This window comes from Mirounga angustirostris, unplaced genomic scaffold, assembly GCF_029215605.1.
Source record: "Mirounga angustirostris isolate CCGP_5_RB_7025 unplaced genomic scaffold, mMirAng1.0.hap1 SCAF_3, whole genome shotgun sequence".
Classification (NCBI taxonomy): Eukaryota; Metazoa; Chordata; class Mammalia; order Carnivora; family Phocidae; genus Mirounga; species Mirounga angustirostris.
The window spans coordinates 13,119,908-13,137,020 of NW_026991711.1; the positions used below are offsets into that span (position 1 = coordinate 13,119,908).

Consider the following 17,113-nt stretch of genomic DNA (forward strand, 5'->3'; position numbering starts at 1 on the left):
TATGATTTTCATTTAACTCTGTAGTTCTGGCAATCTCCACTGTGTAAACAGGCAGTGTTTCAAAGACAGTTTGAAGGCCAGATACAGAGAATATGGGACATAAATTATTGGTTAGGTTCTCAGTATCCCACAGAAAGCAATTTATAGGGTAAGTTAATACTGATGCTGGTTTCGGAGAAACCCACCAGAGAGGTTCTAATGTTGATAGTTCTGAGAATTGGAACCTGAGGGGTCAGTGACAGAGGAACTTCTTTGGATCAGCTTTGACAACTCTGAGATGCTGGCGGGGGAAGAAAAATACATTGGCGAATGGTCCTTACTAATTATTTTCTGAAGAGCTACATGCGTGTAGGTTTCTCTCTTGGGACACCTGATGCTTTTGGATTAACAAGAAAGCAAGTGGAATGTACATGTTAAAATGGATGAAACTAAACATATGGTATGGATCTTGAACTCCACATGCCTCCCAGGAGATAGATTGTACATGGGGTAGGAAAAGGAGGAAGTTTCAAGACCATAATTAAGAAAAAGCCTTAATGTTAACACTGATAAAATGAATTTATATACAAAGTAGGAGTGAAAGGAGAGTAAGATGATGGGAAAAAATCAAGCATCCAGAAAACCGTTTATCCGAAGAAAAAGCCCTCTAGTACCCTCAGTGCCTCCACAGCCAAATTACTTACAGTAAATTCAACCTTCGAAAAATCACTTACTTTTTCCTTCCCAACGGCCAGACCAATGAGGCTGATGCACTCAATAGTTTTTCCTCTGAGAAGTCTGAGTTCCTTTTGAACTGCATTCTCGACAATGTGCTTTAGTGATGGCATAAATAAATCATAGTAGGGGACAAATTTTTCCTCTGCAGTATCTGCAACTGATGCGATAGATGTCACAACTTGTTCCAATACTAACTTGGTGCCTTTCTGAATCAACTAGGAGAAAGAAGACACACAAATTAAGTCGTGGAAATGAGGAACTGGAAGAAACACCCCCTGCGCGTTCTCAAACGCTTCTCTGCAACAGCAAGCTGAGACCACCATCCAGCAGCCAGAGTGCAGAGCGCAGGTTCCAGAGCAGATGAAAGGACCCCTGTGGAACTACTGAGGGTCTCCTCGCTCCCCTGTTGACGCAGCGCTCCTTTCTCATGTCTGCTTCATCTCCGAGCAGCTCGTGCTCAAGCACGAATCTGATTCCTCTTCCAATTTTTGTATCCACAGCTTAGTGCCTGTGTGTCTTAGTCCTCCCACTACTTACTGTACACTTGGTGCTGTGCGGGCACATGTGGGGAGAATTCCCTTTGTCTTCTAACCTGCCTCTCCCCGGAAGGTCCCACCAGCAGTACCATCGGTGCCAAAGCCCTCTCACAAATGGTCCCACTGTCTGGTGAGACTGATGAGCTCACACTGTTCCTACACCAAAGACCGGTGGTGTTCTCTGACCTGGCCGGTAACAAGCAGTGGGTATTTGCAGCTGGGCTGACGCTGTCACCTGGTAATACTATTTTATAATCCCTGTGGCTTCATATGAATACTTGGCCCAGCGAGTACTCCAGATTTTTTTCATTCCGCTCATCAACTCCTGCCACTCTCCACAGAGCTCTTCAACTTGGACTACCACTTCCTCCGCCCCTCTCAGAGGGTACCCTACTACCTTCTGCATCTGCTCCACATTTCAGGTCTTGAGCCTACCTCTGATCTCAGAGGAATGCCGTTCTTCCTCGGCTCCCCTCTCTTTGTACAGCTCTTGACCACATACCTTATCCTCTTCCCCATCCCATCTTAGCAATTCCTTCTTTTAGTCTTTAAAAATCTGACATGTTGCCCATCTGGGGTTAGGGGATGCAACAGAAACTTTCTTTACACTTCAACCCTCTACCCAAACCTACTTGTAAAGTCACGTTTGATCCATCTATTCCTGAATAACCAACTCATCTGCCTTCAACTTGGGTCTACTTCTTTTGTCTTCAGATTAACTCAAGTTCCTTTTTCATGTTCTTAGTCTGCTGTCATTGACACTGAACACCCATCCTGTTTCAAACCCCTTTCTTTGCCTTCTGAGACACTGTATCTGTCTTCCACCCTGTTCTCCTTTAGAACAGGGCTAGGCAAACTGTCACTGGTTCACAATGAATTAATGTACAAGAATTGAGATTCTAGGGGTGCCTGGGTGGCTCAGTTGATTGAGTGTCTGACTCCTGGTTTTGGCTCAAGTCACGATCTCAGGGTCCTGGGATGGAGCCCAGCGTTGGGCTCCGCACTCAGTGGAGAGTCTGCTTGAGATTTTCTCTCTCCTTCTGCCCCTCCCCCATCTCAAATAAATCTTAAAAAAAAAAAAAAGAAAAGAAAAAGAACCGAGTTTCTAATATCAGGCTTCACTTTTACAGCAACTTGACAGTGACTTTATGACTGTTAAATATAACAGCTAAAAAAAGGCTTTTATTTGTCCTTTTTATTCCTGTCATTTTTATAGCATTTTCATTGTATTTGACAACAAACTAAGCCTAAATCTTTACCTTTCTCACCTGCAACCTCTTTCTCACACACTGCTGTACTAAACATCATTCAGCCAATAGTTTTTAGGCTGCACCTCTTATTTAAGCTATAACTATAAACTTTCTTCTATCTGGATAGCCAGGCCTTGTTTGAAATCCAAAATATTTAAAGCAAAAAAGGTATTTTTTCTCATCTCTATACTTCGGTCATCCAGGTGAGAAGAATAGTCAACATTTTTTACTACTTATTTTTAAATTCAAACCAGCAGAAAGGAGAAATGACTTTTAGAATCCTCTTCCCCAATTTCCACCTAAGCTCTCTGAACAATAATCTTCTGAGTCTTGACTTAAACCTTCTCCCTTTTTGTTTACGCCTCACAATGCTACCATGCTAATTTCCTGCCATCACATTATCATGATTTCTTGCAGCAGTTAAGAACAAAATGGTTCTTCCAATTTACATAAATCAGAATTCAAAATAATTGCCTTGATTTCAAGGCACTTCAAATACTGATTTTACCTAACCTTTAGGCTCTATCATCTTCCCCAATTCCAATATTGGCCTATTCTCTCATCAAGACTGAATTACTTCAAATAGCTGAACCTAACTTTCTATTCTTTATGGCCATGCCAAAAAGTTTCTCTTTCTCCAGGTCTTACCCAACAAATTAACCTACGTTAATCTCTAGACAAGGAGCTGGAAGACCTAGAAACTTACCTCTTGAAGCTTAAGTACCATGATGGAATGCAGATGTTTCACCAGATTGTCTAAATATGGGATAAGTAGTGATTTGGGACAGTCCTCAGTGAAGTTAATAAGAGCGGCAGCGGCGTGGGCCTGCACTCGCTGATTGCCTTGGTCTTCCATTGTCTGCAGCAGGGCTGCAATCACCTGTGAAATGAAACAGATAAGCACACATTTTGAAATGCCACATTTCAAAGGATACACACAAAATGCCACCCCTCTTCTTAAAAGTCTGATTTGAGTGTTTGGGGCCTTGTTACTTACCTTCTCATGAAATTTCTTTTGGAAACCAGGTGCAAAATCTGTAGCCATCTGTCCCACGGCATTACAGGCTGCATACCTTACTCTTGGATGCTGGAATAGGTTACTTTGTATAAGTAAAGGCAATGGGTTCCCATGTGAAACTATGGTAATAACTATGAGTCAGATATTTACTGGTACTTACAGGATCCTGAAGAAAAAGCAAAACAAAATTTACTATCTCATTTAAAATTCCTTCCATTTGCTGGTGGCATCCTTCACCAATGGCAGATAAGGCCATTAATCCTGCATGCCGGTATTTCCAGTCAGCTACAGAAAATAATTACACATGAACAATTACACAAGAGCAATTAACCAGTACAAACATGCACTCTGGTAGTCAGAAGCATAAAACAAAGTTTTCTTTATTTGGAAAAGACTATCAAAATATTTTTATACACTAATTAGAAAAATGAACAGAAAAAAGTGCCTGACAGGGACTATTTCATTAAAGTGACGACGGTTACATTACATGAGCATTTCTATTCTAAAAGTAGTTAAAAGGCAATATGGAAGCAAAGAGCTTATTAGTATTTATACCAACTACTGGAAATAAGGCCTTCCCCCTAAGATTCACCGTAAGCAACAAATATCTGGATTTTGTGTCACACGCTGCTATTTACTGAATAAAGATTCACTGATCTCCATCCACAGTCACATTTTATTATTTTATTTACTTAAAGCAATTTCCACACCCAACATGGGGCTTGAACTCATAACCCCAAGATCAAGAGTTGCATGCTCTACTGGCTGAGCCAGCCAGGTGCCCCAGTCACATTTCTTTAAAGAGAAAAAAAAAAAAGCCATGGAGGAAAGATGCTTTTAAAGAATTTTTATTTAACAATATGGTAAATGACGACAGTTGAACTTTATTTGTATTCTATTACTAAAGGCTATGTGATTTTAGACTAACAGAATATTAGCTAAGCAATATTTATTTTACTGAACCTTCCCATCATATTCTAACATATAATTCCCTCTCATTTCTAAATATTTATATTTACTACATTATTGTTCCCTCTAAGGTGTTTCACCTAACTTGTGGCATGAAACAAGAGATATATAAATATAGAAAGCTAGTATCTGTGTAAAGCAATAGTTCTCAAAGTGGGGCCCAAGAACCCTGGGATTCTCTGAATCAAAATTATTCGCCTGATAATATTCTTTCACTCTCATTCTGAGGCTCCAGTGGAGTACTCCAAGGATTACAACACGTGTAAAATCCCACGAGACTGAATGAAGAAGCAGAAATAGGAGCTCAGCTAAGATATCTAAAAAAATGCGTAAGACATTCTTCTCACTAAACATGTTTTTGTTTTGGAGGAGTCATTCTTCATGAAAAATGTTATTTTTGTTAATGTGTAATGGGTTTATTATTGTTATCTTTAAGTGCATATTTTAAATGTTTGTTTTCATTTCTAATGGTATAAACATTAATATAACCCACATAAACAAAAGCACTCTGGGGTCTTCAGTAGTTTTAAGAGTGTAAAGGGGTCTTGAGAACAGAATGTTTGAGAACCGCTGGCATAAGGGTTAAGTTGTAGGAAAGGCTGAACTTAATTGTTCACTTTGGGGAGTCCAAAACCCACATAAAGATGAACTCTGTTGTGACTAATTCTACTTGAAAGAATTTCTGAAAAATTCCTAAATTTGCTGTTAATTATTAAAACCTTACTAAAATATTTACTTCTAATGTGTTTCAATTACTCAACAGACCAGTAAGCCAAAAATTTTCAACTGAGGAATAATCATCCTAGGAAACCGGTAAATAAGATGCTCATCTCGGGCGCCTGGGTGGCTCAGTCGTTACGCATCTACTTCGGCTCAGGTCATGGTCCCAGGGTCCTGGGATCGAGTCCCACATCGGGCTCCCTGCTCGGTGGGAATCCTGCTTCTCCCTCTCCCACTCCCCTTGCTTCTGTTCCTGCTCTCACTATCTCTCTCTCTGTCAAATAAATAAATAAAATCTTAAAAAAAAAAAAAAAAATGCTCATCTCTGCACACTGAATTTACTAATTTAAAGAAGAGATGCAATAAATACTAAAGATGTTCATATTTGGTTCAGGGAATAAAAAAAAGATATGCCTACATAACTCCCAACAGGCAGAGTTCCTGAAAGTATGTTCAGCAGAATGTGATGCTTTGGTATGGGGATTTGGAAATGGTTTTTCTCCTTTAAAATTTGCTTTTTATTATTTAAAGCAAAACCAGTAAAACTATCTTCAAAAATAAAGTGGGGCGCACGTTAAGTTACTAGGAGATACATAGTGTTTGCTGTTGCTGAAGCACTTTTTGCACACATGAAATACATCTCTGCATCATTTTTTCCTCTTTTACAGACGAGGAAATTAAGGTGCAAAAGGCTTGCTCAAAGCCATACAGTTAACAGTAACAAATCTTATTAAGAGTTCATTGCCATATATATAAAGCCTTAGGCATCCAGCTAGTAAGCTGTAGCAGAAATTTAAAAGCCAAATTCTTGAACTACAAATCATAATCACATCCACACTGATTTGAAGAATAGCGTGAGCCAAGGGTGAAACAGCAGCAGCTGGGTGACCTTGTGCAATCTTTTATGGTCTCTGGGCCACTTTCTTCATTTTAAAAATGGAAAAGCTAAATACGTTCTAGCAGCTCTTATAACTTAAGCAATCTTTGATGCTGTCTCCATCCCTTTGAGGGGGGAAAAAAAAAAGTCAAGAAATTTAGGAGGGAAAAAAAGGGGAAGACAATTATTCAAGACCCAGATATACAATCACATCATTAAAAAGGGATAGTGGTTTTGGGCCATGCCTCTTCAGGAGAAGAATCTTATATAGAGTAAGAAAGAATTAGGTAAATTGCATAAGGCCTGTAGTTCTCAACGGTTCACTTCATTTGAAGCTGGTATTTTGTTACAACTCCGTTTTACTACTTAAAGATGCTGAATCAATGGTCTGACCCTCAAGTGTGTCTCTTGTATGTAATGTACCCTTATAGATATAAATTATCTATACAAATAGGCCAGGATTTCTGTAGGAGAGTGTATGCCTTAGCATTATTTGTAATCAACAAAAACTATTAACATTTAATGGGGTATTGTAGAAGGCTCCGTGGTTGTTAAAAAAAATGAGGGGGAGCTATTATATGGTGATACGATACATCCTGGGGTAAAAGCTTAAAGTAAGTATGGTGTGTCCATATGGTATGTTCACGTTTTTTTTTTTAAAAACTGCATGTATGCACAAAGGAGGTCAGAGAACAGTCTCAGAGACCTATGAACGGTGGCCATCTCTAAATCTTAAGTTAGAGGACTTTTAGTTTTTACATTTCTGTATTTGAATTTTTTAAAAAAAAAGACGAAAATAAGGGGCTCCACTCAGTTGGTGGAGCATGTGACTCTTGATCTTGAGATTGCGAGCTGGCACTCCACACTGGGTGTAGAGATTACTTAAAAATAACATCTTAAAAAAAAAGGCAAAAATATAACATCTATACAACAATTTTCGATATTGATATAAATTACAGGTACAGAGACTGACAAATGACCAAATATTTGCTATGGAAACAATAGCAGAAATAGAGAAGTGGCTTTTCTTCTGATTATACATTTTTAAAAACAAAAGGTAGTAGATAAAGGAAGACGATATGACTCAAATATGCTAATATTTTATAAACATTAAATAAAGATGTCTTATTTAAAAATTAAAACCTAGATATTTCTGGCTAGGGAGAAAATCTATAGTTTTTCCTTGGAATTACAATTTTTTCCTATGCATCAAAGCCCATTCCAAAGAGGGAATCGAACATTTGCAGGAGTGAGGAAAAACATTCTTTAGCCTAAGACTGAATGGTTCCAAAAGAGGACTAAATAGGATTTTATCAGTAGAATATAAAAATTGGGCTCAACACAGGACACAAAAGGCGAAGAAAGATTAAGTCTAAGCGCCTGTCAGAGTTTGGGATTTAGAAAGCCACGCATTTGAGGGAGATCCGGCTTACGATTTTGGAGCATCTGCATGATGTGTTCCTTGATCATTGGCAGCACCAGCTTCCCACCAAGTCCACATGCCATTCGGTCCAGGGCGCTCTCCCCAGCAACCGCATTGCTGCACACAGACCAGAGAATGCATTCACCTCGGTCAACAGACGCAAGAACGGTGCACTGTACACATGTACATCTAAACACAGTATCACATTAAACTAAGGCTGAGAAAGACCAACTCAAGCAGTCTTCCGAATGTATGAAGTTATGGGTTAAAAGTCCAGAGTTAAAGGGGGAAGGCACGTAACATTTTCATGACTCATTCACCCCGGTGTAAGAAGTCCTATGTCTCAATCTTAATTTTCAAGACTTTGTTCTTTCTCTTCCTCTCCCTGCACACACCCCTCACTGGCTAACACTCAAGCTTTGATGCTTTCAAGACTCAGAGATACGAGCAGAGTGTTTGGGAGAGCCGTGTTATCTAATTTCCTGGACATACACCCTTCAAACTCAATGGACAAAACACAGAAAATTGAAAGCCATGCTGAGACCCTGGAGGATGTCTTCCTTGCTGTGGGCTTATTTACTTTTAAAGGGGTGCAAACTGCGTTGCCACAAATTATGTACAGGTGAAACTCGATTCCAGTGTTTTCACTGAAAACGGAAGAGACCTGGCCATAAGAGCCTTTTGCACTGTCTTGGAACCGCAACATTAGTAGCGAGTGTCTCACGTGCATGTGCATCATCTCAAACTGCCAGGAGGAGACTATAAAGAGGAAGCTGTAAATGATCTTTAGAATATATTCAAACGCATCTTGAAAATATACTTAAGACCTATTTACTCACAGATAAGAAAATTTTATTCATCTAGCCCAGAGAAAAATAGCTTCCTAAGTCATAAAAATTAAGTGCCTTGTACAGGGAAAATTGAAAGCCAGGGAGCAGCACATTATAGTAAGTGAACCAGGGAAAGGAAACCCAATCTGTGCGTGGTCTTCCCTTCAGCCCCATCAAGTAACTTCCAGTGAAGGATTACTTTCATATACTTCAAAATGGCATTTAAGCCAGAGTAGTCATTTTTAATAATGGGACTAAGCTGCAAAACACACTGTATATTCTGTAAGTCAAATGTCTTTAATTTTACCTAATACCTGTTATAGTAGCTTATACTGACTACCAGTCTTTCAGGGGAATACTTTTGGTTCTTTAAGAAAGGCAGTAGTATAATGCACTGGGAAGAGTAAGAGAAATGGCATTAAACCTCAGTCTATAAAACCTGGACAAATCACTCAAACCCCCTCTCCACTCCTGAATCTACCTAAGAATATACCTTCAGGACCACTGAAAGAATCCACGAAGATAAAAGAGCTCTGAAGTGCTGCGTCTCATACGCATGTAAGATAGAGGCCATCAACACCACTGGACAGTGATTTAGATTCTGGTGGAGTCTGCAATAGGAATCTCTGTACATGAGGGCCTCCCGAGTCTAAGTTAAAAAGTAGCTCCAGTGTCACCCTACCCTAGAGTACAAAGCTTGCCACCACTGTCTCCTCTCTAGTCTAAGGTTAACTTTTGCGAAATTGGGAATACAGGGCATTTTGCAGGGAACTGTGTGGAAACAACTATTATAAGTGAGGTCTATGCATATAAAGAAATTTTTCACAATAAAGCTTTTTTATACATATTTTAAGATACTCATACTAAAAAAATCTTGAAAATTTAGAGTAAAATGGAGTAGAAAAGGTATCTATTTTATTAAAAATAAATTATTTACAAAATTTGACACAGAAAGCCAAAGTGTCAGGTGTCTGGGTGGCTCAGTCAGTTAAGCGTCTGCTTTCAGCTCAGGTCGTGATCCCGGAGTCCCAGGATAGAGTCCTGCATTGGGCTCCCTGCTCATTGGAGAGTTTGCTTCTCCCTCTGACCCTCCCCTCTCTTGTGCTCTCTCTCTCAAATAAATAAAATCTTAAAAAACAAAAAAACAATGAAAGAAAGCTAAGGTGTCCCAGTTTCCAAACTTAGAAGTCTAACTTTAGATTACAGAATACAGTGGTGAGAGACAGGCCCTAGAATCCCAAACTCTCGCTGCCACCCGAGCTCATGTCATTCCGCCAAGGGAGCCTCCAACAAAGTGTCTGGCATGCGCGATTACCTGTCAAAGTCATCATCTTCCAGCTCATCTGCATTTGCCCAGTCCTCATCCTCTTCAAGGTCAACCATCATTGCTAACATCTGAGGAACTAAAGCAAATCATCACTTCATACCTGCATACTGTGGCTTTTTAATTTTTATCAATATCACCATTTATTAACAAGAATTTTAAGAAGTAAAAAACAAAGGATTTACTTTGCCTCTAAGACAAAAATTATTTGCCTGTTCCCCCAACATCTGGTTTGTTAAATTTTAACCTTTTTGCCATATTTGCTTTAGATCTTGTTCTGTTTAAGAAGTAACATTAAAGATAAAAGTCAAACTCCCCAGATCCTATTATATGCTCTCCTTTACTCACCAGAGGTGAGCACTGCATAAAATCGATGCTTTTTATTCCCAAGTGTTTTTACACTTGAACTATAGATTTCTCTGTATACAAAACATAGTAATATATTAAGATTTTAATTTTTACACAATAAATGGTACCATACTACACATGTATCCTTTGGCAATTTGCTTTCTTCTCCACACACATGGATTTCAACTTAATTACTCCACAGCATTCTATTACATAAACACACTACCCTACGGATGGGACATTTTAGTTGTTTCTAATTTTCTCCCTATTACAAAATTTCCTTTGATGAGATTCCTAACCACATATCCTTGACAAGTTTGAGTTCAGGGCATGAAATTGTTATAGGTATCTTCAATATTACTAAGAAAGACTAACTGTTCTGCACAGTGGATGCATAAACGTGCACTGCTCCAGGAAGTTTGAAGACAGACCTGTCTTACTTCTCGACCATGTGTGAAATGCCCTGAAGCTATAGGAGGCCTCTGCTTCACACCTTCCACCAACACTTGATAACTGTTGAACTTTATGGCAACTCGATTCCACAACTGCACTGGTGTTTACTGACGCTGAGCAGCCCTCATTAGCTCCTTCTGATTCCTCCCTTGTGAATTCACTTTTAAAAATGAGGTGTTTAATCAACCCCAAATTGGTTTTTATAGGGTATCTGAGGTTGGGATATATTTTTGCCATGGAAATGACCTTTGGTCAATCATCTATCTTTTAAAGTCAGCTTTGTTTCCGTGTGAGTGGATCTGCTCATAGATCCCTCTGTTTCCTACGATCCATTTGTCTACACCTTTACCACCAACAATTTCTAAATCTTCATAGCTGAGAAGGCAAGATCTCCACTTTGCTTGTTAAAATTGTCTTCGCTACTTTGGGCCCTATGTTATTTTACATGAATTTTAGGATCAACATTATGACCAACTCTTTTGGGATTTTGACTGAAATTGTTTTTAGTTTATAGATTAATTTGAGGAGAACTGATATTTAGTTCTTCTATCAGTCTTTCAACATGTTACCCGATTTTCCCCATAAAAGTCTTCTACATCTTTTGATTTATTCCCATGTATCACAAGTCATGCCTACAACTGTGGGATTTCAGAATATCTGTGGCATAGCCACTGTGTTGGGTCCATGCACATAAATACGTAAAGAGATACATTTCTCCACATTCATCTGCCTGTAAAAGGACATTCATTATATTCTCAACAAATCTGAGCTTACACAATTCTCAGCAAGTTCATCCAACAATTTTTCCACTTTTAACACAAATTATTTAAAGACCTTTGACTTACTAGTCTGTGCAACGATGTTGGTATGTTTTCGTAACATGGCAGCTGCAGTCTCAGAGAGGGTCACAATGACTTCAAGGGCAAGCTGGCGCTGCATATTGTTGAGGCTGGTGTCTCCACACAACTACAGAGAAGATGTATTTGTATATAGTTAGTAGTGTAGATTATTCACTGAAAAGAATAAACAGAACATTTACCGAAATGCCGAATTTACCTTTAAACTTAGCTGTAAAGTAGCTTCTAAGTGAGGACGCAAATACTTTGGAACGGTATCCGCAATCTCAACAAGGGATTTTAGGACTGAATCGTCATTCTGGTAGCATGAGTCATTCACAGCCTGGAAAAAATCAAAGAGAAAAGAAAAAAGGTCTACGTTCAAGAGTCACTTTATGGATGTGATGCCTCACTGTCAAAACATTAAGAGGCAGACAACAGAATATTATTATTGAAGAGTATTTTTCACTAAATAACTTATCAATCTACAGAACGCAAAATCTCATAGCCACATGTATACCTTCCTTTTGACTAATATTCACTAGAAACATACAAAGATTTAAATCTAAGTCAGAATTATAGTAACCAGCACAACAAACTTAAGGCTATCAAGGAATTCTTTTCATAACCAGAAGGAATCCCTTTCCTCTGTCCCTCCAATATCCGTATCTTTGTCTTTTTCAGACATGCAGTAAATACTAGACCCTATGATACATTTAAAGTGTCCAGGGACACCTGGGCCGCTCAATCAGTTAAGTCTCTGCCTTTGGCTCAGGTCATGATCCCAGGGTCCTGGGATTGAGCCGCACATCAGGCTCCTTGCTCAGCGGGGAGCCTGCTTCTCCCTCTGCCTGCCGCTCACCCTGCTTGTGCTCTGACAAATAAATTAAAAAAAAAAAGTGTCCATTATTACTCAATTTATTTCTCTTTGACATCAAGTTAGCTCACTGTGGTATTTAAGTGTACATTTTGCATCTACCATTGCCTATTTCAGAGTGACAACTCCTAGAAGTTTTGGCTAACATTTTAACTTACTTTAAATTCAGGGGAAGAAAAATCTGAGATTAGACTTAAGCAGTGAGTACCTCACAAAATTTTTAGGTAATAATCTACTAAAATGATATAATGGAAAAGTTCGTGTTTGTCACTGACCTAAACCATCTTTTCAGCTTGACAGCATAGGGAGAAAAGTTTCTACTAAATCCTGCAAAATTAACCTGAAACATGCAGAATTCACACAGGACTTTTCAGTCAAATCCTCTCTAACCCAGTGGTTCTCAACGGGGACACTATTTCTCCCAGAATTTTTGGTTGTCACAATGACCGAGGAAGGGCAAAAGTCAGGGTTCCTAGATGTCCCACATCTGTGATGCAAATGCTTCTGACGAACTCATATGACCTTACCATGCATCTCATATGATCGTAAAAGTCAGATACTTCTAAAAATGAAAAACTCATTTATAATGATCTGAACCTAAAACCCAACTCACAAATTATTTTTTGTCTGGTTTTAATGTACCAGGACTCCCCCCACCCCCAAATGTATATACTGTATATGTTAAAAAAAAAAAAAAGAAGAAGATAGTAGGAAGAGAAAAATGAAGGGGGGATTCAGAGGGGGAGACGAACCATGAGAGACTATGGACTCTGAGAAACTGAGGGTTCTAGAGGGAAGGAGGGTGGGGGGATGGGTTAGCCTGGTGATGGGTATTAAAGAGGGCACGTTTTAAATGGAGCTCTGGGTGTTATACGCAAACAATGAATCATGGAACAATACATCAAAACCAATGATGTAATGTATGGTGGTTAACATAATAAAATAAAATTAAAAAAAAACAAACAAACTGCACAAAGCACGCACACATGCACACGTGCACACACACACACTCATTGGGGGTGGGGGGGGGAGGGGAGAATGAACACACACTTTGTTTTGTCCAGATCTTTACCATTTCTGGAAATCAAATCATCAATACTAACAGCATTCCTGGTGTTTGCCTTGCCAATGATATCTATCAGTCCACATGTTTAGCTACCGTGTTTGTATAAGTCACTTAAAAATCACCTAGTCTATGTCTTTCGTTGTAGTCATGCCCTACCATTTATAAATTGAAAAGCATGCCATTTTACGGTTTAGTTCTTTCTTTTTATTTCTTCTTTGTGTTAACTTAGGGCAATATATTTTTATTTTTAAAACTTGTATGTGTACATAAGCATGTTACCCACGCACTTCAAAATAGAATATGCAGTTATTACAAAATAGGGGTCTAACAAGTTGCTCTAACTTACCCAATCTTATTTTACTTTCTGAATGAGGCAGAAGGTAACCTTAAAATAATAACACCCTTTGGATTCAATAGTGACAATTAACCAAAAACTAGTCACTTCATAGTATAAACCATTACAAGACCTGGGTTTAAGAGTAAGGACTGCTGTCCAATTTGGGTTTGAATCATGTATCCATCACTTACCAACACTGTGATCTTGGGCAAGTTTCTTATCCCACCCTCTTTAGTTTCTCCTTATGTAAAATGGGCATTACATTTTATAGGTTATTTGGTTGATTCTAAGGCAACAACCTATGTGATTACATATTCAATAATAGCCATAAATTGCTTTCATCATTTATGTTATAGAAAAATTTTGAAACCCTAAATATTTTAAGAGACTAAGAGTCTATGAAGGGCAAGAGATCTAAGTTCAATGGGGACAGAGATTTGCATGTTTTGGGCACTGCTGAATCCCTGGCATCCAATGCCAGCACACAGTAAGCAACAGATATACTGAATAAATGAATGCACTGGAAAACTCTGATGAGCCTTTAAACTATAGAAAACCAATAAACATATAATTATCACTTATTTTATACTGTTTCCTTACCTGTAAGAATCCGGGTAACAAGTCTGCAAAATGTTTGAATAGAGCAACGTTATGCTCATTTGCAAGTATAAATGCAGCTGTTGCTCTAGCAGATAATGTCCTGATCTAAAATGAAGACAGTAAAATAAGTCAAATATGAGAAATTTCTCCCATCCAAGTACTAATCAGGCCCAATTTCTGATGGATGCAGGTTCAAGATTTCTTAAGATGAAAATTTTCTTCATCAGTAAAACTAGTATTTATATTTTAAAGTATTAAAACTAAAGACAATCTCCAAAATACATATACTTCTTTCACAAGTTAAATGTTATATTAAATTAGGTGTTAATATTAATGGCATTAAAATTATTTACCGATGGATGTTCCTGATCTTGCATACACTGAACTAACATCCGTTTGATAACGTCTAAATAGTGCTGCTGTTGGTTCCCAAAAATTCCAGGAAAATTCCTAAAAAAGATCCAAAATGACATCATATTTTAGTAAAGCGTCAGCTAGAACATCTAATGCTCTAATCTAACCTTAAACATCAGCCTGACCCAAGTGTGCATTAACCTTGAAGGCTGAACATCATCTACCCATCCTCCAAGCAATCCTCTTTTGGGGTTGGGCAAATGCAACAAACAGAGCAGAGAGGATTAGGCTGGGAGCAGGGGCAATCCAGGTGCGCGCACACATTACTCAGCAGCCAATCCCAGCCCCATGCTTTATCCTTATCACTCTGTCTCCTTAGGAAGGTGACCTGGAGTGCAAGATGGGACAAAAGCAAGTACAAGGTTTCAGATGGTAGCTGCAGTAACCGTACTGCCTGACAATCTGCTCCTAGGCTCGGTCAGTGATCCAGATCGTCCAAATTCTGCTTTACTTTAAATGTGGTTAACAATTACACTGAATACTTTCAATTAATTCATTCTCTACTCTGGATTACCAATATAGGTATGATACATCTGACAACTGAAGTAGAAAATGGTGTAATATCTACCCTTATCCTCTTTTGATGCTCAAGGTAGATCTCATTTTTAAAAGTATACAATCTTGAAAAGTTATAAATCCAATTATATTTTTACTGTAGAACTGTATAACATGGACAAAATTTTTCTTAGTGCAGATAATTGTAATTCTAAACTTAGACCATTTGCTTATAAATATACAGGAGTTTATTAAAATACTGTATTTTTATAAAGTTTAGTTATAAAAGACCCAGAAAACAATGGGGATTCACCAGCCTTTTCTCTCTTCAAAATTTCATCATTCAAGTGGCTTTTTAAAAGATATATTTATATTTACTACTGTGTCAATCTCCAAATAAAGGAGAAGAAACTGTCTTTCATGGAATCATAAAAGACCAAGGAAAGAAAAAAATTGCAGAGGACCCTTGTATACAAAAAAGGATTATAAAATAAAATTAAAAGCTTTGTGTTTTTTCAATTTTACTTCCAACACAAATACAAAGCTCATCTAAAGGCCTTATTTAAGTCTAAAAAGTCAGACTAAAACAAATCAATTAAAATGTGCTTTGCACATTCATGACATTCAATTTTTCAGGAAAATAAGATCAATGAATGTACCAGAAAATGTGAAGGGCAGCTTCCCGCAGTCCCATATTTTGAGAGCTCACTGAATCAAAAAGGAACTTCAAACCTTCAGGCCACTGGTTGTTGCCATCCTCATCTAAAAGTAAAGAAATCCAGGCACAAAGTGTGTAAATCAAAACTTCAAAAAAATGAAGGGCGAATCTTTTCATTTCATAAGCCTCAAAGTAGGTAGTAGTAGGAAATGTCACATGCTCTATATTTTTAAAAAATCCTAATAAAATTAGATTCTTTACCCATAAACATGGCAATCTAATCTTGTAAAAAGGAACTGTGCTTTTGGATTACATAAGCACAGATTATTGGCAGTGGTTATTTCTAAGGAATAGCATTTGGAGAAAAGGCAGCACTATGACTATTTGATTGGTTAAATCTTTTATTTATACTATTGCTATTAAAGAGTTTTTTAAGATTTTATTTATTTTTGCGAGAGAGTGGGGGGGGGGGCAGAGGGAGAAGCAGACACCCTGCTGAGCAGGGAGCCCAATGTGGGACTTGATCCCAGAATCCTGGGATCATGACCTGAGCCGCAGGCAGACGCTTAACCAACTGAGCCACCCAGGCGCCCTTGTGGGTTTTTTTGTTTTAAGATTTTATTTATTTATATATACTATTGCTATTAAAGAGTTTAAAAAGTAGGCAAAGTTAATGTTTGGTATCAAGGTCTTGAAGCCAAAACACTGTAAATATGCCTTCAAACTGGAGAAGACCCAGGAGTGGGAATCCTAGGACCCAGAGCAGTACTCATGCTACTAAGGTGTTTATTTTTAAACAAGATTTTAAAATAAAGAATTTTTGTGGTACTTTGTAATAAAAATGAGCGACCACACAAATTTGTACCAGTTAAAAGACTCAACAATCATATTGGCACAATTTTAAGAGTTGTAGAAATTACAGATGAGTTATGTATGCACTTTTTCTTTTAAAAAAATTTCCCTCCATATTTGCTGAACTTTTCTGAAATGACAAATGTGCTACTCAGCTGACATTAAAAAAAAAATACCCTAATCAGTCCCTTTAAACATAAAGATCGTGCTTGGGGGGTCAAGGGGAATGAAAGCTCTATTAAAAAAAAAAAAAAATCTATGGAGAGAGCACTTTGAAACATTTTGGAAACCTTTCCATTATTATGATTTTGAACTAGATGTCACCTATAAAAACCTTATCTGCACACTTAAAAAAACGTGAAAAGAGATTTTCTAGGCTACCTAAAAATTCAAATTTAAAGGCTTCAGTGGGTTTTGAACTTAAAGTAAAAAATTTAACGTACAGGAATATTTTTAAGAATTGGTGGATATCAGTCAACTGACTTGAACAAGAATTTTGGCATTATTGGTAGT

At 37.9% G+C, this 17,113-nt stretch overlaps 1 protein-coding gene across 2 annotated transcripts in view; it reads right to left on the reverse strand.

Annotated features, from left to right (window-relative positions):
• The window catches only part of IPO5 (importin 5), a 41,660-nt gene that overhangs the window by 13,856 nt on the left and 10,691 nt on the right, over positions 1-17,113 (reverse strand). For both annotated transcript variants that reach the window (XM_045869624.3, XM_064585942.1), the window contains exons 4-14: positions 15,750-15,852; positions 14,535-14,631; positions 14,182-14,286; positions 11,522-11,644; positions 11,311-11,431; positions 9,656-9,743; positions 7,521-7,627; positions 3,682-3,806; positions 3,501-3,590; positions 3,210-3,383; positions 714-932 (exon numbers count right to left, since the gene is read on the reverse strand). In XM_045869624.3, the coding sequence (XP_045725580.1) occupies positions 714-932; positions 3,210-3,383; positions 3,501-3,590; positions 3,682-3,806; positions 7,521-7,627; positions 9,656-9,743; positions 11,311-11,431; positions 11,522-11,644; positions 14,182-14,286; positions 14,535-14,631; positions 15,750-15,852 (1,352 nt within the window). The remainder of the gene's footprint in view (positions 1-713; positions 933-3,209; positions 3,384-3,500; positions 3,591-3,681; positions 3,807-7,520; positions 7,628-9,655; positions 9,744-11,310; positions 11,432-11,521; positions 11,645-14,181; positions 14,287-14,534; positions 14,632-15,749; positions 15,853-17,113) is intronic.